The 23,383-nt window shown below is 35.2% G+C and overlaps 1 protein-coding gene across 1 annotated transcript in view; it reads right to left on the bottom strand.

Annotated features, from left to right (window-relative positions):
- LOC111057961 overlaps positions 1-11,729 on the bottom strand; it is a 59,425-nt gene extending 47,696 nt beyond the window's left edge. Inside the window, exons 1-2 of the mRNA XM_039435523.1 lie at positions 11,508-11,729; positions 6,107-6,154 (exon numbers count right to left, since the gene is read on the bottom strand). Coding sequence (XP_039291457.1) covers positions 6,107-6,154; positions 11,508-11,540 — 81 coding nt within the window. The 5' untranslated portion in view covers positions 11,541-11,729. The remainder of the gene's footprint in view (positions 1-6,106; positions 6,155-11,507) is intronic.
- Between the last annotated feature and the right edge of the window lie 11,654 nt (positions 11,730-23,383).

Genomic DNA, 23,383 nt, shown 5'->3' with positions numbered 1-23,383 from the left:
CCTTACCCCCTCCCTCTCTACTACTGAGGGAGGCTCGTTAAGAGCTAGTAGGAGCTCAGACTAGTGCGAGAGTCCAGCGCAAGCGGTCGGTAGAGAACCAGTGAAGAAGGCAGTGTGCAGCTAGCAAGAGAGTACAACTCGTGTCCAGAGTGTACTCCGACTCCTTCGACTACTAGGAGCTGTGTCTTAGGTTAACTGGAGTTAACCGAAGGCGCTGAAAGCTCCCAGATTCAGCACTCACAGCAGGTGAGTGTTGTTCGACCACTTTGACGACTTTTAACAGCAGCTTACCTGATTCAACCAGTGGCGACAAGTCAGATTTGGCTAAAACCTGACTAGACCCTGGTACATCATTAATAGGACCAGGAACGGTGAGAGGACCTCGAGTAAGGCTTGGGAAGACCTTTCTCGATCCCGAGACACGATCCTGGCAGCAGGAAATAGCCGGTGCCCGAGGTTAGGGACATGGTGACCGACAGTGACGCCGAGTGTAAGGGACCTCCTACCTTGCTATTTCCAACAGGAAAAGCAAAAGGACCTCGAGAAAGGCTTGGGAAGACCTTTCTCGACCTCGAGACGCAATCCTGGCCACAGGAAATAGCCGGTGCCCGAGGTTAGGGACCCGGTGACCAGTAGTGACACCCGGTGCAAGGGCTCTCCTACCTTGCTATTTTGACCTAGAATGGCAAGAAGACCTCGAGTAAGGCTTGGGAAGGCCTTTCTCGACCTCAAGACGCGATCCTGGCCACTGGAAACAGCCGGAGGTTAGGGACTCGGTGACCAGCTATGGCGACCAGTTCCAAGGCTCTTATACCTTGCTATTTCGGACCCAAATGACAAGAGGGCATCTAGTGGCAATCGGGAACGTTTCTCCGTACCAGAGACCCCTCTCATGACAGACACCATATCGTTTCTATTCCTCTCACTCAGAGAGGCAGTGCGAAAGTATGGCCCCTCTTTCCTAAAAGAGGGAAGCATTTCAACAAAGTACTCAAGACCCTGTTCCAACCCCCGACTCGGACGAGGGGGGTTGATGGACGCCCCACCAAGCCTCCTGTCCCCTGCTGCGGCCCACCCTAGATGCTGACTGAGTCTTGCCGGCCCAGAGCAACACTGGGGATTCTGATAGAAGAAGGTGTGGACAAGAATCTACTCAGACTATATTGTGGAGCCTCTTAAAATGATAATAAATAAATGATTTTTGGTAGGTTATTTTTCTAAACTATTCAAAGATGCTAAAGTTGTTCCTCTTTATAAATCAGATGATAAATCAAACCTCTCAAATTATCACCCAATAAGTTCAATAAATAATTTAGCTGAAATAATGGAGAAAATTATAAAAAAAAGACTGGCAAGTTATCTGAATAAACATAGAATTATCAATAGAAATCAATATGGATTTAAGAGTGGCATATAAACAGAAGATGCAATATCCGACTTTTTGGAAAGAATAGTTGAAAACTATAACACTAAAAAGAAAACTTAAACAACTTTTTTAAACTCGGCAAAGGCTTTTGACACTGTATCTCAGTCAAGATTATTAGAGAAGATTGAACACCTTGGAATCAGAGGCTCACCTCTCAAACTATTCAATAGTTATCTAACTGAACGGTATCAAAAACTTATGCTGAATACTTAATCAAGTAATAAAAAACTTACTGAATATGGTCTGCCTCAAGGCATTGTTTTATCACCAATACTTTTCTAAATTTATATTAATGATTTTCTTAAAGTTGACATTGGGAACTGCTCAATCGTATCCTTTGCTGATGATACCGCTCTCACTTTCACTGGCAATTCCTAGGAGGACGTGCGCCTTAGCGTAGAAAATGGTCTCAGAGTAGCACAATCATGGCTCGATGAACATCAGCTTACTTTAAATGATTCTAAAAGCATATTCATGACTTTCTCACCCAATGCCCAAACACAACCTCATGAAATAGAAAGTATTAAAATACACCAAGTATTTGTCAACAATCAACAAATTACTGCTTCTGTCCTGAAATTCGAAAAAAGGACCAAGTAAAATACCTGGGAATACTGTTGGATCCATAACTGAGATGAAACATTCATATAAACAGCATGTGTTTGAAAATAAAATTTCTTATACAGTATATAAATTCCATCAAATTAGAGAACTAAATAACTTGAAAATAGCTCGATTAATCTACTTCTGTTATGCACAAGCTCTTCTACAATATGGAATAAGAGCTTGGGGTGGAGCCTTGAACACACATTTTGAAAAACTTTTCATAATTCAATAAATATATTATTGAAACTATTCTAGGCAAACCCAGACTTTATCCTACAAGCGATCTTTTCAATGAATTCAAAGTACTAACTGTTCAACAGCTGTACATAAAAATCTGGTGTGGCGCACTCACACAACATTCCTTGCCATTATGAAAATTGATCACCTGACGCTAGTGTAAATGCGCATCTCAAGTCAAAGATCTGAGCCAGCTGGTAACAGGTCAATAATGCTGGATACACACGAGATCTGCTATCTCTTCATAGTAAATGATTCAATAGAATCAACAGTTGCCAACAGTTTGCAATTGAATTATTACATTTTATCAAATTTCAAGCTTATTTTCAATATTAGGTGAAATGTAACTGGACATTAATTGAAGAGGTGTCCATGCTCAATCGTTTCCACTAGAAATTTTTCGTTTAAATTAAAAATCGTTAAAATCACCATTTTAGCGCCATCTTGAATCGCACTCAATCGAGATTGTGTCAGATCCTTAAAGTGTAAGGACCATAAGTTCCAAATTTCACACACACACACACACACACACACACACACACACACACACACACACACACACACACACACACACACACACACACACACACACACACACACACACACACACACACACACACACACACACACACACACACACACACACACACACACACACACACACACACACACATCCAAAAACCACTTTTGTGGACTCAGGGGACCTTGAAACGTATAGTAATTTAGAAATTCGGGTACCTTAATTTTTTTTTGGAAAGCAATACTTTCCTTACCTATCGTAATAGGGCAAGGAAAGTAATAAATTTGATAATATATATTATATTAAAAAGAATAAAAATAAATTTCTTCTTCATGAAAGAATCTCGAATTTGAATTTACATCCTACTAGAGAAACATTCCATCAAGACAGGATGTATTTGAATGTATGTAGAAGACAATTCACTTACTTATCACAGAGGATAATAAATCTTGTTCCTACTCATTTTGTTGCCAATACAAGCCGGAGCAAAAATCTAAATTGCTCAAATTGATCAAATAGAACTGAAGAAAAAATCTTCTAGGCACCAACTGTTTCTTGTTTTATGTTTTGTTTTTCTATCATAGAATAATAATTATTGTGGGTTACTAACTTTTATCCAATTTCATCATCTACTAATCTACAAAATTATATTTGTGTGTAAATTCCACTAATCTTTGTTCTTAATTTCGTTTAATTTCTCAGTTTATATTGAATTAATATATGGTATTACTGCAACTTAGGTCTATGCACAGGTTTTACCTTGTAGGCTACACTCCTTAAACATTGATGGACATAAAAAATATACTGCAGTTTTGGGATAATTTTATATATTTAATAGTATTTTTCTTGTGATATTTTTTAAATGTTATATTATCATATTATTATTATACATGTTTTTAGAGAAATAAATTCGAATTTGAAAATTTATACTGGTACAAGTAGGTCTAACCTATACGTGTAGGCTAACTAAAGCAAGGATGAAGTCTAGGATGGTCAGTTATCAACTTAATAAATTCAGGTATTTTAATTTGTGTTTCTCATATAGTAATGTCTAAAAATTATTCAATTGTTTCAAGAATACATTTTAAATCAATTATACGACTTGTGCACTAAAGTATTTTGATAGAATGGTGAAAAAATGGCGCTGAGAATTGTTTGTCTACTTGTGTACAGTCACTGTCAAAAGTAACAATAAAATACTCTGACAAACAGACAACATTGCAAAGCTAGAGAGAGATAGCGTTATCTGTTTTGTTGTATGATAGAAAAGGACATCAACAGTATTGTCAATTCTACACTGTCATTATAATGTGGACCTCACTATAGCTAGGTTTACACTATGTAGCAGAGCTACATGTCAGCAATGCTATTTTTACTTTTCTTGCCCTATTATCATAGGTAAGGAAAGTATTGCCGGTGGTGGCTCGTGGAGGATAATTTAGGGGAAGCCCAAATTTTTTTATTTTATTTATTGTATAAAACACTATAATCATAATACAATTATGACATTGGAGGAAAAACTAGACTGAGCCTGTACTATTTCTCTCCAAAAATTTTGATAAAATGCTAATGTTGTCCAAAAGTTAAGGTTATGTAATCACACACTGTAAATAACATGAAAAATCGAATATGACATAGGCTATCAAGTATGTGATTTGAAAGATGCATTCCTTATTATTCCCATTTCCGTTTCATGTCAAAAAGGAGTCATTTGAAAAAAAATTGAAAAAATAAAACTATACTTCAAGCATGCCAGAAGTTTATATAAAGGAGGTTACTCTCATTGGTCTTTTTTGTCACTATCAGTCCTCTTGAATAATGGCGTCTCTATAGTGAAGTCCATGTTATAATGGCAGTGAAGGAAGATAGGAGCAAAACGTTGCCAAGTCTCTCCATTTTGCCACTGACTGTACACAGCTGTTACTCAATTCATCCCATTAAATTTGATCTAATAATAATTATCATTTCCTTGATAAAATAATTGACTTAATGTCAAATTAATCAAGAATATATATTTGTCATAATTTGATTCAAAAATTTGCATTCATAACTGAGATCAGATTTTATTTTTATACAAACCTGAAATGGCGGCTAATTTAAAAAGCTGTGATATACCAATCTGAATTTCAAAACAACAGAAATTAAGTTATTTGTTAGGCGTTCTATTCCAATTTCTTTCAAAAAATAGAAGAATAGAAATACTATTCAAAATAAGTAATTAAATGGGGAATAATTCTGAAATAACCTTTCAATATTATATATACCGGTACGAGTAGGTCTAACCTATACGTGTAGGCTAACTGAAGCATGGATGAAGTCTAGGATGGTTATTTATCAATAACTTAATCAATTCAGGTATTTTAATTTGTGTTTCTCATACAGTAATGTCTAAAAATTATTCAATTTTTTCAAGAATACATTTTAAATCAATTATACGACTTGTGTACTAGAGTATTTTGATAGAATGGTGAATAAAATGGCGTCTGGGAATTGTTTGTCCACTTGTGTACAGTCACTGTCAAAAGTAACAATGAAATATTCTGGCAAACAGACAACATTGCAAAGCTAGAGAGAGATAGCGTTATCTGTTTTGTTGTATGATAGAAAAGGACAGCAACAGTATTGTCAATTCTACACTGCCATTATAACGTGGACCTTACTATAGCTAGGTTTACACTATGTAGCAGAGCTATATAGCTATATGTTTCCACCTAAAATCAAAAATAAGCTCGAAATTCGAGAGAATGTGACTATCCAATTGCAAACTGTTGGCAACTGTTGATTCTATTAAATGATTCACTGTGAAGAGATAGCAGACCTCGTGTGTCTCCAGCGTTATTGCCCTGTCACCAGCTAGCTCGAATCTTTGCATAGTGGACTTGAGATGCGCGGGAACACTAGCATCAGGTGATCAATTTTCATAACGGCAAGGAAAGTTGTATGAGTGCGCCACACTAGATTTTTAACAGTTGAACTAGATTCAATCTATTTGTGTTTCAACAGACCCTTGTGGAGCACATTTAACACCTGCTGATATTCAATATTATGGAGTGGCCGTAGTTGAGTTGATTAAGTGCTGGCTTTCTGATACAAAGGCCCAGGTTCGAATCCCAGCCCGGGCAAGATATTTTTATCAGGTCACTCCCATGTTTCAGATGGACACGTTAAACCGTAGGTCCCCGGCTGCCTTATAAGCAGTTATAAGGTCATGTCAGAGGCTCTGAAATTGATCAATTGCGACCTGAAAACTCTGACACCAGACTTGAGCCAGCCAGGTCACACGATATTATTTTATTATATTATAAAAGTCCACTTACCCATGATTTAGATTCCGGCATTGATCCTACCGCAATGCTGGGGAGAAACTGCAAAAATAAATTGTTACCATTCAGTGTTCATAATTGAAAAAGGAAATAATCAACTCTTTCCAAATTCTTAGAAATGAAGACTTGACCTGATGTTCATAGAATGTGACTATTTATCAGAAAATATTGAATAACATAATTTTGGGTTGAGTCTTCTGCTCCCTTATCCTATACTATTAAACGAGCAAATTCTGTTTATATGTTCAGATGTTTTTATGTTTTTATTTGTATGTGACTGGATCTCGAATTCTGCTCTAACTATTCTCACGAAATTTGGAACAAAGCCGGTTTATGATATGAGAATTCGATTGCACTAGGTCTCAACCCTGGGATAACTTGCTGAAGGACATTAAAAGGATAAATTCGTCCTTGGAAAAACAGCTGGAAATTTTGTCATATGTCGATACTGTAATGGAAGTGAGTGAACGAGTGCATGTGTGGGATCATTCAGCTGATCTCACGGGAAGAAAAACTCAGCAAGAAAAAAATATTTTTATTTATTTCTCTTTTTTTTTTAGAAAACATTTTTACTACAGAAAGTCTGAAATAGTAACTAGATGCTGTTGGTGTATAGTAGAATTTATTGTAGCCTACATAGTATATTAACAAATATTGTAGCAACATAGTATGTCATTCTAAATTGAATTCATAGTATATCATTCTATTTGTAATTGATGATGTGTGTTAGATTTCGTCTGCCATCCATTCTTCACTTTTCAGCTTCTTTGTAGTAGTTGCTCTGTCAGTGTTTGAATCTTGGCGCGCTTCCGCTGCCAACTTTATTTTGATCAGCTGACTTGTTCTTTGTCCTTGTTTTTCATCATTATTTCTTCATTTATATCTTTAGAATACATTGCATATTTTTTAAAGGTTTTCGTCGATTGTCCTAATTAGGTTGTTTCCAGGTCTAAACTTTTATAGCTTGTTTTTTTGGTTTTCGTTGTACAATACTGCTTTTACCCCCTGCTTCGTCTCTCATAAACTTGGTTTTGTTTGTTTGTCTTCACTCCAACTCACTAGCTTCATAGAGGGATTATGTGGCCCTGCATTCTTCAAGTTTTGAAACCGTCTTTTGCACCCAATTTCAATCTTCAGATCACCTTTCAAATGTTATGAAGTGTCTACAATCAAGTCAATAATCAATCTTGAGTTTTCAACTTTGAAGTCTTAAATTCTCATAACTTTTGATTCAGTGCATCATAACTATGGTACATGTTTCATGTCTACTTAAGTGTTTTTTCCAAGTTACTTTGGACTCAGGTTTCAATGAATTTCAATCAAATTGCATCTCTCAAACATTCATTCTGCGATTCTAACTCACTCTTTACAAATTTGAGTTGTACTCCAAGTTATTCACATAAGATTGTCTCGCTGTTGCATCATGTTGCACTGTGACTTTACTGTGTCGTAGCTGTTCACCACTAAATAGCCACATTGTTGCCGTTATTCTTCCCTTGGAACGACTTCATCATTATTTTTTGGATCCTCACTCAACTCCATGTTTCTCTTGATTCATGAGAACATTTGCTCCTCTGGTAGTCCTGCCTCTGCTGCAGTTTCCCATCAACATGTCCTGGCCTGGGCATGTCCTATCTCTTGGCACTTTGAAGCTGCTAACCTTACATTGAGCTAAGTATTGTGTATTAAATTTACCTTTTCTTTTACATACACATATTATCTACTGTTTTTGATTTTCAAAATAGTTAACCTAAAAATCAGATTTTATTGACCATTTATTCATAGGCCAATTACATTGTGTCATTTTGAAATTGTCATTTTCAATTCAAATGGTCCTTCTCAGGACCACACAACTAGAACTATAGGTAATATTATTAGAATTTGTCAAATTAATGTAGAAGGAATAAGCTATGCTAAGAGTCAGTAGCCTACCTATCCAAACTTTTAAGTAAGCACAAAATAGACGTGGCTGTCATTTAGGAGACTCATGCAGATAGTGAGCAACAGCTTGGGGCAAGGGAAAGGATACCGGGCTATGAGGTTTTAGGGGCAACTTACAACAAGCATCATGGATGTGCAACTTATATACGAAATAACATAGAAAATACCATCGAAACAGTGATAGTGATGGTGGAGGATACAAGTATAGTTAATGTATATAAGCCCCCTCCAGCAGCCTGGTCACCTGAGGTGCTGCCAGATATGCCTCACCCTGCTGTATAAATTGGAGACTTCAACAGTCACCACACCATGTGGCGTTATAATCAGAGTGATGTGAATGGTGAAGCTCTCGTGGGCTGGGCTGAGAGGAGCAACATGAGCCTCATATTCAATGCAAAGATAGAGGAACGTTTAAATCAGCTGCATGGAACAGGAAATACAATCCAGATTTGTGGTTTGTTACCCATAACAAAGACAATCAGCCATTGCAAGCATCTCGTAGAGTACTGGGCAATTTTCCACACAGTCAACACCGCCCAGTAGTGGTTGAGCTGGGAATTCAAATTCCGATAATTCGATCCATCCCACGACCTAGATGGAACTTTAAGAGAGCAAACTGGGAAGAATTCACTCACGAGCTTGATGAAGTGGTAAGGTGAAGCCCTGTATGCAAGAATTATGATCGGTTTGTGAAAGCTGTAATTGCAACTGCTAAAAGGAAAGTTCCTAGGGGTTATCGAAAAGAGTACATCCCTGGATGGAGTAGTGAATGTAAACAGCTAAATGAGGCTTATCTGGAGACTGAGAAACCAAATGTAGCTACAGAGCTCCTCCATACCTTAGACTCTGAGAGACAGGAAAAATGGATGGAAACCACTAAATCTCTGGATTCTAAGGAATCTAGCAGAAAAGCCTGGAGTCTACTAAGAAAGCTGTCATTCATAAGACCCCCATGGTTACTCCAAATAAAATTGCATGCAGAATGGTTACTCTGTCCAGAGCAGCTCTTGACCCTCAGCATACAAAAGAAATTAAAAAATCTTTCACTACAATGAGGAAAAATGCTCCTGCCAGCTCAGAGTCTGCAAGAGACTTCACGTTGGATGAGCTCACGGAGGCTGTGGAAGAAATTAAAGTGGGCAAGGCTCCTGGGTTTGATGGAATCCATCCAGAATTCCTGATCCATTTTGGAAAGAATGCTCTGCAATGGTTGACTGGATTTTCCTCTGATATTTTACAAACAGGTCACTTACCAAAGGCTTTCAAGAGAACAAAAATGATTGCCATCCTCAAGCCAAATGAACCTGAGGATCAGGCTGAAAGCTACCGTCCTATAGCACTGTTGAGCTGATGCTATAAGCTGCTTGAAAGACTCATTTCGAATAGAATTGGACCAATAGTCTCAGAAGCTATCCCAGTAGAACAAGCAGGCTTTAGAACAAGTGGAAGCTGTGGTGACCAGGTTCTAGGCCTGACCAGTCATATTGAAGCTGGGTTTCAAAAGTGTTTAAAACTTCTGTGGCATTTGTGGATTTGACTGTTGCATATGACACAGTTTGGGAACAGGGACTCTTATACAAACTGATACAGGTCATCCAATGTCAAACTATTATAAGGCTCATTGGTAATATGCTTTCTGATAGGAAATTTGAAGTTATCCTGGGCAATAAGATCAGTAAACAGAAAAAACTCAATAATGGTCTTCCACAGGGTTCAGTCCTTGCTCCAAGTCTTTTCAATTTATACACAGCAGACTTGCCTATCACATGTTCTAAAAAGTTCATTAATGCTGATGATATGGCCCTTGCAACTCAGCATAAAAATGTTTTTTCAACATTATTTCAATTATTTTGGTTCTTAGTTCCATTCTCGTGTTTGGATTTGTAAGAATTTTTTTATCATGAATGTTTACGTTTGGCGATTCCAAGCCTTTTTTACATACTCTAGTTAATCAATTCAATTATAACAGCCTCAATCAATTTGTTCTTGTGTCTATTATCCAATCTGGACTCACAAGAATCTTTGTAACATTTGCTTATCTTCGTATCTCAATATTCAAATATTATATATTATCCTTAGTATCTCAATATTTAAATATTACATATTATTCAATTTTGAAGATTATTTCAAGTTTTACAATAAGATTTGATTCAATTATACTTTCATTATCTGCACTATAAGTCATAACTGCACTTTAGGTCACTTTCAAGATTGTATTGTCAGTATTGTATTTCTCGTTAAAATTGCATTCCAGTAACATCACTTATATCAAATTTCATTAGAAGGTTTTCACACTCAATCTTTTTTAATATTTTCTAATACTATAGTTCTCATCTATTTTATTTGAAATTTTGCTTACTTTCAAATGCAACTCAGAAGTATTAAGAAATTTTAGCATCACATTGATTGGTGGGTGATTGCTCACAATTGAAAAACATCATATTTTAAAGTGTAGATATTAATTTTTTTGAATTTCATCAATTAAATTATTATTATTATCAATCATTTTTGACTCAGTACCATGTTTACTTGCACTTCTAGAACTTTTGTATGTTCAAGTTTTTTCTTGCACCAATCTTTGATTTTTCAAAATATATTCGTGTATGATTATAAACCTATTGTTCTCATTTGGCATTGACCTTTCCTAGTATTCATATTATATTAATTAATTTTCCTCAAGCTATCTAGCTACCAGTAACTTCAATGATCGTTTTGCATTCAATTTCTGATCAATTTTGAATGTACAACTATCATTTAAAACTTTATGTGTGATTGGGTTAGATTCAGAAATAACACTTGTAGTTGTTTCATTAATCTATTACCAAAGTCCACTGCTCTTTTCATCCAGATCATAGATCATCCAGATCATCAAATTCAGCAAGAAAAAAATATTTTCATTTTTTCCTCTTTTTTTTAGAAAACATGTTTACTTCAGAAAGTCTAAAATAGTAACTAGATGCTGTTGGTGTATAGTAGAATTTATTGTAGCCTACATAGTATATTAACAAATATTGTAGCAAACATGGTATGTCATTCTAAATCGAATTCATAGTATATCATTATATTTGTAATTGATGATGTGTTTGTTTTTGGAGTGTGAATAAATTTTTATTTTGATGAGTGATAGTAGCTTAACCTAGATTTTGATTTGGACTGTAGTATAAATTTGAAAAGTGACAGTTCTGGGCATAAGCCTGTTGTGCCTCCTCATATAACTGTAAAAACAATTGTTCGGCTAAAAAAATGAATAAATAGGTAGAAACTATAAATTCAATCTTTCGATACAAATTATCTATGCTCTTACACTCCAGAGCGAAGCTCTATATTGTTGATTTCAACACGAAATTGCAGTCCTGTGAAAAGATGTGACAAAAATAGAATTTTCCCTGGATTAGTTCTCGAAAAAAATGAGGAAACTGGAGGAGAATATCTTATAGATGTATGGAGTACTTACAATAGTCAGTAGGCAAATAGTGGAGATATGCATATTGCACTTGCTCTAAAGGATGGAGTCTAAGTGAAATCTAGAAGATGAAGTTTAGAAGTGAAGTCTAGAAGATGAAGTCCAGACGATGTGGTTTAGTTTGGCGGATAAAGCCTTGAAGAATGAAACGTTGTTTTAGGAACGTGGTTAACGACTCTGACAGTAGGAGAATGGAGTCCTCTTTTATGTGAAATCTTGACAATACAACTGATTACTTGAACCAGAAGAAAGTAAATAGTTGTTAGAGCTCTACTATATTGAATGCTTATTTCGATAAATATTGTACATATGATTGGATGTATTGTTCGCAGAGTATACAAGTCTATTTTTTATTTGATGTGAAATCTTGACAATACAACCCAGATAGCACACAGACGAAAAAATCAATGAAAATCACGATTCCTTTTGACATTTTTAATGTTATTATAACATGAAAAATGTACTTTTTTCACGTGATTTTTACATACAAATGTCGCTCTTTTTTACAAAAAAAAACGTAGAGAAAGTATGTGAAAATAACGTTTTTCAATCACTACATTTTAACGTTTTTCACGTCTTTATCACATAATTTTAACCTTTTCATCACATAATTTTAGCTTTTCTATCACACAATTTTAAAGTTTTTATTACATAATTTTAACTTTTTTACCAGAAAAATATGTGAATATTATCCTAAATCTAACCATAGCCATCTCTAATTCAAGGCCCCGGCCAACGATATTGCAACATAGCAGTGTAGGCCTAGAATCCAATACAGGATTGGTGAAAAAGATCAGCTGGTATTTTTACTTTCCTTGCCCTTTTACCATAGGTAAGGAATGTATTGCTTTCCAAAAAAATGAAGGTACCCCAATTTCAAGTTTTCTATACGTTTCATAGTCCCCTGAGTCCAAAAACATGATTTTGGGGTGTTGGTCTGTGTGTGTATGTGTGTGTATGTCTGTGAACACGATAACTCCATTCCTAATCAACCGATTGACTTGAAATTTTTAACTTATGGTCCTTATACCATGAGGATCCGACAATAAGAAATTCAGTAAAATTGAATTCAAAATGGTGGAAAAAATGGCGGATAATTACAAAAAAACCATGTTTTTCACGGTTTTCTCGAAAATGGCTCTAATGATTTTCTTCAAATTTATACCATGTATAGCTATTTATAAGCCCTATCAACTGACATGAGTCTCATTTCTGGGAAAATTGCAGGAGCTCCGTAATATTCTTGAGATAAGTGGCGTATAATCACTAAAAAAAAAAATTTTTTCAAGATTTTCTCGGAAACGGCTCTAACGATTTTCTTCAAATTTATACCATGTGCTTAAACCATTTATACCATGGGCTTACACTCATCATTTGTAAGCCCTATCAACTGACATGAGTCTCAATTCTGGGAAAATTGCAGGAGTTCCGTAATATTCTTGAGGAAAATGGCGGATAATTACTAAAAAACCATGTTTTTCACGATTTTCTCAAAAATGACTTGACCGATTTTTTCCAAATTCATACCCTGTATAGTTATTTATTAGCTCTATCAACTGGCATGAGTATTCCCCATGGGAAACTAATGGGGGGTCCACCCCATCCTTGAGAAATGGACTTTGTAACCTCCTTCTCGTTCATGAGGTAGGTAGGTAGAGCAGTTAATAAAAAGAACACATAGTCGAGATATTTCATCTGTAGAACAGCCGTTTTGACGACTTTTAAAAAAAGTCATCGAATTTCACAACTTACACAAAGGAAAAAGTACTCTGAAAACAATTATATATACACATATACAGAAGTCTGATCATAGTTTCAAATAATTATGTTGCCACCAATCGTCATTATGTTATTCATCTAAATTATTCTCGTTTAAGAATGGGGCTTACAGTTCAATGAGCAAGGAAAGTTGTGTGTGTGTACCACACCAGAATTTTTCAAATATTTTTCACCAATCATGTATTAAGGTGCGTACAGATTTACGCACCACAAACATTAGCAATTCACTTTTAATCAGCTGATGCCAAGCTTTTTATATCTGTATCTTACCGTTTCTGTAAAAATACAGATATAGTCAGCTGATTAAAAGTTGATTGCTCATGTACGCGGCGTGTATATCTGTACGCACATTTAGATTCTAGGCCTACGCTGTGACGTTGCAATATCGTAGGCCGGGGCCTTGTATTAGAGGTGGCTATGATATAACGGTTTTTATTGACTAAATTTTTTACCTTTCTGACATCAATTTTTCTGAACGCACCTTTTGTGTTGCTTTACAATTTGACTGCATTTGAATACTGATTCTCTTTTGAAAATGTTGCATCTATACAATTGATGTCCTTCTGAACAAAGAACACGAATGCCACCACTGATTGGATACCCAGTTTCAGTTGAAGAGAAGGGCTGCTTTCTCTGTTGATAATTACTTGTGCTAGGTTCAGCTTTAACAGAAACGGGATCTACATATTCAATGCTGGCGCTAATTACTTGGTCATATTTGCGGGTTAGTGCGGTCACTTCCAGAGATTTTTCTTGACTAGCCACAAAACTCAATAAACGGTCAAAGGTGGGAACTTGATCATCTGGTATGGACTCTTCAAATTTGGTTCGGACAGAAAGCGGTAATTTGCGAATGCACATCATGGTAATCAAAAAATCAGCTTGGTTCAGGTTCATGTTAAATAGCGATCGTTTGGCTGAGTTGAGCTCGATAGAAAATTTTTTCAAAGTTTCAGCCAGAGTAGTAGAAGGAACAAAGGTATCGAATTTATTATATAAACTATATGCTTGATACTGGATATTGTTGTATCGTTTGTGCAAGCTGTCATAGGCAGCTTTGTAACATTCAGCGGTGTTGGCGTAATTTTGAACCAGGGTCAAAGCGTCACCACTTAAATATGAAGTTAGAAGATGGTATTTGGCCTCACTGGAATAGTCTTTACTGGTGTGAACAGCAGCATCAAAAACATTTTTGAAAACATTCCATTCATGAGGTTTGCCTGAAAATGTAGGTATCTGCAACTGAGGATTCACAAAATTATTAATTGGCAGTTCATTAGCGGTAACAGCAGGTTTAGGAACGGTATCAACCAGCTTGATACTATCAAATCTGGTTTGGAATTGGATTTGCAGTTCAGCAAACTCCAAGATAACTTCCTCAAATAGCGCCTCTTTATCCGTTTCCTCATATTCACTCATTAATTTATCAAATTTTTTATCCAGACAAAAATAAAATTCACTACAAGTCATAGGTATGAATTTGATCAAAATCGTTGAAGCCGTTTCCGAGAAAATCACGAAAAACCCTGTTTTTGACAACATTTTCGCCATTTTAGCCGCCATCTTGAATTGCATTCGATTGAAATTGTTCGTGTCGGATCCTTATAGTGAAAGGACCTTAAGTTCCAAATTTCAAGTCATTCCGTTAATTGGGAGATGAGATATCGTGTACACAGACACACATACACTCGTACACACACACACACACACACACACACACACACACACACACACACACACACACACACACACACACACACACACACACACACACACACACACACATACAGACCAATACCCAAAAACCAGTGTTTTTTGGACTCAGGGGACCTTGAAACGTATAGAAATTTAGAAATTGGGGTACCTTAATTTTTTTCGGAAAGCAATACTTTCCTTACCTATGGTAACAGGGCAAGGAAAGTAAAAATATGAAGATTACGAAACCGGTCTTTCTACTTTTAATAAAATCTGAGGTTTTTGACAATTATCTCATTCCCCCAGTTGCACAACCGTCGGTTAACTTTTAATCACGATCAAATGCTTTATTTTAATCCTGATTAGCACTAACCGATGGGCTATGGTTGCACAAAACAGAAATTTCAAGCAATAACGCCGATTAAACTAATCGGCGTAAAAAAATGTTGATTGAAAAATTCATCAATTCACATAATTATAACTGCGATTAGCTGAAAGGAAGAGAATTTGCTCATCTATTTTACTATCCATGATGAACTGTAAGTAATAATCCGTTTTTTGAACCATTTTTTAGGACACTACAGTCTTTGTGAATACAATTTTTGAATATTAGTTCTTTAATGTTGTTTTCCATCACGAACTGATTATTATTAAATCACTTTTTGCTATTAGAAAAAGGTGTGGCGCACTCAGATAACTTTCCTTGCTCATTGTACTGTAAGCCCCATTCTTAGAGGAGAATAATTTAGGGGAATAACACAATGACGATTGGCAGCAACATATTTGAAACTATGATCAGACTACTGTATATGGGTATAAATAATTGTTTTCAGGGTATTTTTTCTTTTGTGTTAATTGTGAAATTCGATGATATTTTTTAGAAGTTGTCAAAACAGCTGTTCTACATATGAAATATCTCGACTATGTGTTCTTTCTATGAACTGCACCACCTACCTACCTACCTCATGCACGAGAAGGAGGTTACAAAGTCCATTTCTCAAGAATGGGGTGGACCCCCATTAGTTTTCCAGAAAGGAGACTCATGCCAGTTAATAGAGCTGATAAATAACTATACAGGGTATGAATTTGTAAGAAATCGGTCAAGTCATTTTTGAGAAAATTGTAAAAAACATGGTTTTTCAGTAATTATCTGCCATTTTTCTCTAGAATATTACGGAGCTCCTGCAATTTTTTTAGAAATGAGACTCATATCAGTTGATAGGGCCTATAAATGGTATTAATTTGAAGAAAATCGTTAGAGCCGTTTTTGGGAAAACTGTGAAAAACATGGCTTTTTAGTAATTATCCAACATTTTTTCCGCCATCTTGAATTGAATTTCATTGAATTTCTTATTGTCGGATCCTGATGGTATAAGGACCTTAAGTTTGAAATTTCAAGTCAATTGGTTAATTAGGAATGGAGTTATCGTGTTCACAGACATACACACATACACACACACACATACACACACACAGACCAGCACCCAAAAATCATGTTTTTGGACTCAGGAGACCTTGAAACGTATAGAAATCTTGAAATTAGGGTACCTTGATTTTTTTTTGATTCAATGGTAGGCTACTAGTGTTATTGTTTATTGTTATTGTTATTTTTAGCCGAATCTTTAATTTCCTTATTCTCTACTTTGATTTCTTGCATCAGGTCGCTCATTGCATTTCATAACATAACTGTAAACATTCTACTAGTTTGGTCCATTAGTACTTTTGTTAATGGGTCTAGTTCAGTGTTTGATAATATGCTATGTTTCCCCATGTGTTGTTCTGACTCCTGAAGCGCTGGATCTGCGAGCTCCTCTTCACCCCCCTCAGTGTCGACATCTGCTACCCCGGTGTTCAGCAGTGCATTGGTGGCTTTGATCTGAGTGAACGACAATTGCTGTAAACCTTGAGGGTCAAAAACTATAGAACTAACACTTCCGGGTTCCCTCTCATGTGGCGTATTGACGTTGTCCATTGTGTGTAGGATTCAATGTACTGGGATTAGACAAAGTGGGATCTGGGCAACTGCCGTTTATATATGAAACATCAGAATTAGCCGAAGTGTGATTCATATTGATATTGTGTTAAAATTGAAATTTAATAAAGTGGAAAAATTTAAGCAAAAAGGTACATGCATAAGTGAGTGAATAAAGTGGTGACAGTGATAAAAGTTTTCAAAACAAGGACATAAACAATCAGGTATTTATTAATTGCTATGTAATAATTAAAAGCTTATTATATCTTATTTTCTCCCCAGATCTGCTAATTTGCCTAGTATGCCTGTATTTATAACTATACGGCCTTCTTTCACAAACAATGTTATATAAAAAATGATCAAATGCCAAACTCCAAATAACATATTGCTGATTGTAGCCAATATTATTTTTAAAGTGGCTTGTACTTGACTTGTGAATGAATTGATAAATTCAGCAATTAGGGCCCATAAAATATCGTGAAATATTGTTTCATATAATAAAATTAGTAAAATATTTATTACCCTCTTTCACATAAAATGCTTACTTTTTCAAAAATATTGTTGCTTGCAGTCACAAATAGTTTCTCATTGCCCATCGTTCATTCATGACAAATCCCAATCTATATTGACTTGTTCTATAGCTATCAGCGATATACAGCCCTGATTTGTACTCAATAATGCAATTTTATGAGCTCTGTTCTCATCACCAGCCCCATGTTGAATACACCATGTTTGTGGCGCATTGGCCATCAATGTTGGGTGTCATGTTTGTGTAACGTTATTTTTGTATTTTTGACATGACATGTGCCCTGCTTGGCCGCAGTCGGTAGAGCAAAGATTTGATATTTTTTGTGACTCCCGGAAGGAAAGTAACCCCAGTTCCTTACCAGCTCTTCTAGGAGCTCAAACAATTCTCTGCTTTCGATGTCTGCAAACGTCGGCCACTTTAACAGTTCACAGTTCTTATGACTGATTTGGTTGACTCCACAAAAATAGATGCAGGAAAGGTAGATAGATATAAGGGCTCTGCTTCTTGTACCAGACAATATGGCATCGTCACCAATGCCACTCGCCACCATCCTACAAAGTGGTCAGCAATGTAAGATGATACCAAGTGGAATCAAAGGCGATACTCTAACAGAATACCTTATAAATTCTATTAATTTTTATTGCTGCTGCAACTTAATACTATGACACTTGAGTTTTTCCAAATCGGCTGAGATATTTCTGAATAATTAAAGCAAATCTTGAGAATGTATAATTTCCAAAGATTCAATAATCAATGCTGTATATCGCCGATTTATCCAACTTATTTGGCAAAGAATACAGTTGGTTGATAGTTCAGATAATAGGTCAATACTGGCAATAAAATAGACTATAACAAGATTGGTCATGCATGAAGACAGGGTAATAAATAAAGGGTACACCATTCAACAAACATAAAAATATAATTACATAAAATATCAACGAGCAATAATAAAAAATAGAGTAACAAATATAAAAAAAATATATGAGAATATATATATATCAAAAATTATCTCAGATAGCTCACTGAGGATTTTACTTTGCTTATTTGCATCAATTAATACCATGTGCTTCTTTAATCAGCATACATACTTCCAACTTATACAGCTCAGTTGTTGACTTGCTGTTGCTTGTCAAATAAAACTTATTTCCAATAAATAAGAAGAATATAGATATTAAAATATATATATCTCGGGGCTTGGGTTCGGCCTCTGGTGGAAATTAGATAGATTAATTTATCTTATGAACATGAGCTTCATAAAACTTCTAATAAATTAATGATAAAAAGATATATGAGTGTGCATACATAATAGATCAAATATTAATAGATCTTTCATCTGTGCATATTTAAATATTGAAATCTCATAAATTGTTCTTAAGAATATTCCCTTTACGTTTTAAGACTTGTGCAAGTTTTAATATTACTTTTAATATTTAAATAACCCTTCAATGAGCTAGCTCTTTTTAATTGTGATTATTTCGTAGCACTGAGGGCCCTTCTTAATAACTTTTCAAATAAACTCACCTGTCGATTTTTCACAATTACGATGGCAAACTGGATTCTTTTCGGTGTCCTAGGCCTTTTCTGGTGGGCTGCTGTCGTCTTCTCCAATGGAATTATTTAAATTTAATGACTCATGTCATACTACAACTTCACTGAGTCTTATGAAATTTGATTTTTGATTATTCAAACAACTTTAAATTCATAAACGTAAAAATTATTCAAAAAGGGATCTAGTCTTGTGCTCTCTAAATTGGTGGATGTCCCTGGTGACCTCTGGCAAGCAAGTGGGTTTGGATCTTCCCTATTCTTTTACAACCACACTTCTGACTTTTCAATTTACATAAAATTTAAATATCCACTCTCATTGGTGGATTTAAAATACTCTGCCATGATGCAATTCAAAACTGTCAAATAGTCCAAACAACAATATCATATTTAATCTACCCAATGAGTGAATATTCTATTCTTAAATTCTTATTTTACATTAGTTACATAAATCTGTATGTTCTATAAAGATTACAATTCCTTATTGTTTATATAAATAATACATGTATATTTTGCATTAATTTGCTCTTACCACCAGTCAAATACTGCATTGTGATTGGTACATCCCAAAACTTCATCATGTATCCATGCACTGAATAAAGTTAGATCCCATTCCCTTCATCTTTTTATTTTGTTTTTTGTATTTTGTTCATGCTCATTTGATATAATAAATATTTTTGTGTTTTCTTAATCGCTTTTCGTTTACATTGATTTGGCATGCTTGCTTACCCTCTGATCATAGTCTAAGCAAATGCTATTTACATGCAACCAATTTGCCACAAGGTGTCTGACTAATTCTCAAAATATACGGCTTGACCGATTACTAAGGTCGCCGACTAGTAAATACCAAAGAACCTAACCTCAAAATAGTATATATTTTATATTATTAAATATATAGCAATAATACTTTTATTTTTATTTGGCTGTTCAAAATCATAGCCTTGATAACAGTTATTATCTAATCTAGACCATTGACACCGTATCTGGTGATAACAATACAGCTGCTTGTTTGAGACCTATCAATTTCCATTCATTACAAGATTTTGGGGAATATCCAAAATCATATTCTTATGGCAGGAAATTCAAAATTAAGTTGGTAACAATGTCTGTGGTTAGATAAGAATCATCAATGGCTCTATGGCTACATATTTATGATAAAATCCCAATCTAGAAATCCAATGAAATAATAATGTTTATCTAAATCATAAATAAATAATAACTTCTCATCTTTTAATAATAAATAATGTTTCTTTTCTATTGACAGTAATAATCATTTCAACTCCAAGCAATGAGAAATGTAGCAAACACACATTATGATATTCAAATTTTCAGGTTAAATAATAAATTACCATTTGAAATCCATGTAAATAAAATTAATAAAATAACATTAGAATATACTACAATAAAATATTTTCTGTTGTCTTTGTTATTTTATGAATATTTTTAAGTTTACTTAAAGTATTTTTCAGTAATTTTAGTTAACCATAATTCTAAATATCTGAATCCCGATTTTAGCTGGATGAAATGAAGTTAGGTACAATTCTTTCCACTAGGTCACGCGCTTGTTGGTTCAGCCATTTTGCAGCCATCCCAATCAGCTATCAACAATGTTGTTGACTGTTGACTATTTATAAGCCCTATCAACTGACATGAGTCTCATTTCTGGGAAAATTGCAGTAGCTGTGTAATATTCTTGAGAAAAATGGCGGATAATCACAAAAAAACATGTTTTTCATGGTTTTCTTGAAAACGGCTCTAACGATTTTCTTCAAATTTATACCATGGATATTAGATAATTGAAAATCTGAAATTAAACTTTGCATAGATGAGGCGGAGCTTCTGAAGTTATTACAGATATGGGACTTGTGGCAGTTGATAGAGCTTATCAATGACTATTCCAGGTATAACTTCAATCAAAATCGTTGAAGCCGTTTTCAAGAAAATCGCGAAAAAACCATGTTTTTTACAACATTTCGCCATCTTGAATCACAATTGATCGAAATTGTTTGTGTGGGATCCTTATATTGTAAGGACCTAACGTTCCTAATTTCAAGTCATTCCGTTAATTGGGAGATTGGATATCGTGTACACAGATGCACATACACTCATACACACACATGCACGCACACACACATGCACGCACACACACACGCACGCACACACATACTCGCACACGCACACACACACACACACACACACACCACACACACACACACACACACACCACACACACACACACACACACACCACACACACACACACCACACACACACACCACACACACACACACACACACACAGACCAATACCCAAAAACCACTTTTTTGAACTCAGGGGACCTTGAAATGTATAGAAATTTACAAATTGGGGTACCTTAATTTTTTTCGGAAAGCAATACTTTCCTCACCTATGGTAACCTGGCAAGGAAAGTAAAAAAATTGAGGTACCCTAATTTTAAGATTTCTATACGTTTCAAGGTCCCCTGAGTCCAAAAACATGATTTTTGGTTGTTGGTCTGTGTGTGTGTATGTCTTTGAACACGATAACTCCATTCCCAATTAACCGATTGACTTGACATTTAAAACTCGAGGTCCTTATACCATGAGGATCCGACAATGAGAAATTCAATAAAATTCAATTCAAGATGATGGAAAAAATGGCGGATGATTACTAAAAAACCATGTTTTTCAAGATTTTCCAAAAAACGGCTCTAACGATTTTCTTCAAATTTATACCATGGATAGCTATTCATAAGCCCTATCAACTGACACGAGTCTTTTTTCTGGGAAAATTGCAGGAGCTCCATAATATTCTCGGGAAAAATGGCGGATAATTACTAAAAAACCATGTTTTTCACGATTTTTCTCAAAAATAACTTCACGATTTTTTTCAAATTCATACCCTGTATAGTTATTTATCAGCTCTATCTACTGGCATTAATCTCCTTTCTGGGAAACTAATGGGGGGTCCACCCCATCCTTGAGAAATGAACTAAGTAACCTCCTTCTCGTGCGTGAGGTAGGTAGGTAGCACAGTTCATAAAAAGAACACATAGTCGAGTTATTTCATCTGTAGAACAGCTGTTCTGACGACTTTTGAAAAATCATCGAATTTTACAATTTACACAAAGGGAAAAGTACTCTGAAAACAATTATATATACACATATTATACAGAAGTCTGATCGTAGTTTCAAATATGTTGCCGCCAATCGTCATTATGTTATTCCCCTAAATTATTCTCGTTTAAGAACGGGGCTTACAGTTCAATGAGCAAGGAAAGTTGTGTGAGTGTATCACACCAGATTTTCCTCTTTTTCGTTCCTTCCCTGAAAATTTACAAAAATATCATGCTGTGTAGATAAGAATCTCTAGCCAGCCATGATCTTTTGAAATTGCGTTGAAAAACTGCATTGTATATAATGTACTCTTAAAAGTGAACACTGCTATTCTACAATCACCAATCAGCAATATTGTTTGAAGTGACGTATTCCTTGTTCAAATCTTACAGAGTTCCAACACCTGATAGCAATCAAATTCTTATTGATCTCAAGCAGTCGGTGCTAATCAAGATGAACAAAGTGTCTTCTTCTCTGGAATTACCGTACAGAAAGAATAATAAAATTTTTGATGAACAACTTGTCTTATTCCAACTTGTCTTCTTGAGATTTTGAATATTTTCATATTATCTATCATCCCAGGACAATCCATTATTTGTATGCCAAATTTTAGAGTTGAAAAATATTAAGGATTTTGTCATCGTACCTATTTGACAAAACGCACAACTGTAGCGCTAGAGATTTAACACATGCGAATTGAGATAAACTTTTCTCGAGGTAGAGAGTCCCGTACGATCAACCAGAAACAGCTGTTTTCTTTACATCGGTATTATTGTCTGCTCAAGTGCGGCGAACTAGCATATATCGAGAGCTAAGAACCGAGACAAACGTATGACTGTCATGTAATTGATCGACCTCAAATAGGAAAATTTCATCTCAAAATTCACGAAAAAACTACAAAAAAATAATTTTAATTGTACTGTAAATTTTACTTCGAGTTATCATCCAACTCGTAATTACATTATACTATTTATTTCTCTTTATTTTATTTTGTGTTCAATTTTCTAGTTTTTCGAGATTTAATTCAAACGTGACTATGACAATGACTGCGACTACGCCCTGTCTTGGAAAACCAAATTTCTGACTCCAGCTGTTTGAAGTCTTGGACTCAGCTAAATCCCGAGCTCGGAAACCGGCCCCTAATGTTTTAAAATGTTCATGTTTGAACTTTTCAAGAGTGTTTAAAAGCTTCTAAAAACCTTTACCTGTGAGGCAGAAGTATTATTATCTTA

The sequence above is a fragment of the Nilaparvata lugens genome, chromosome 9, assembly GCF_014356525.2.
Source record: "Nilaparvata lugens isolate BPH chromosome 9, ASM1435652v1, whole genome shotgun sequence".
In the NCBI taxonomy this organism is placed as follows: domain Eukaryota; kingdom Metazoa; phylum Arthropoda; class Insecta; order Hemiptera; family Delphacidae; genus Nilaparvata; species Nilaparvata lugens.
The sequence above is the reverse complement of the archived record's forward strand: the minus strand, read 5'-3'. Positions and strand labels throughout refer to the sequence as shown.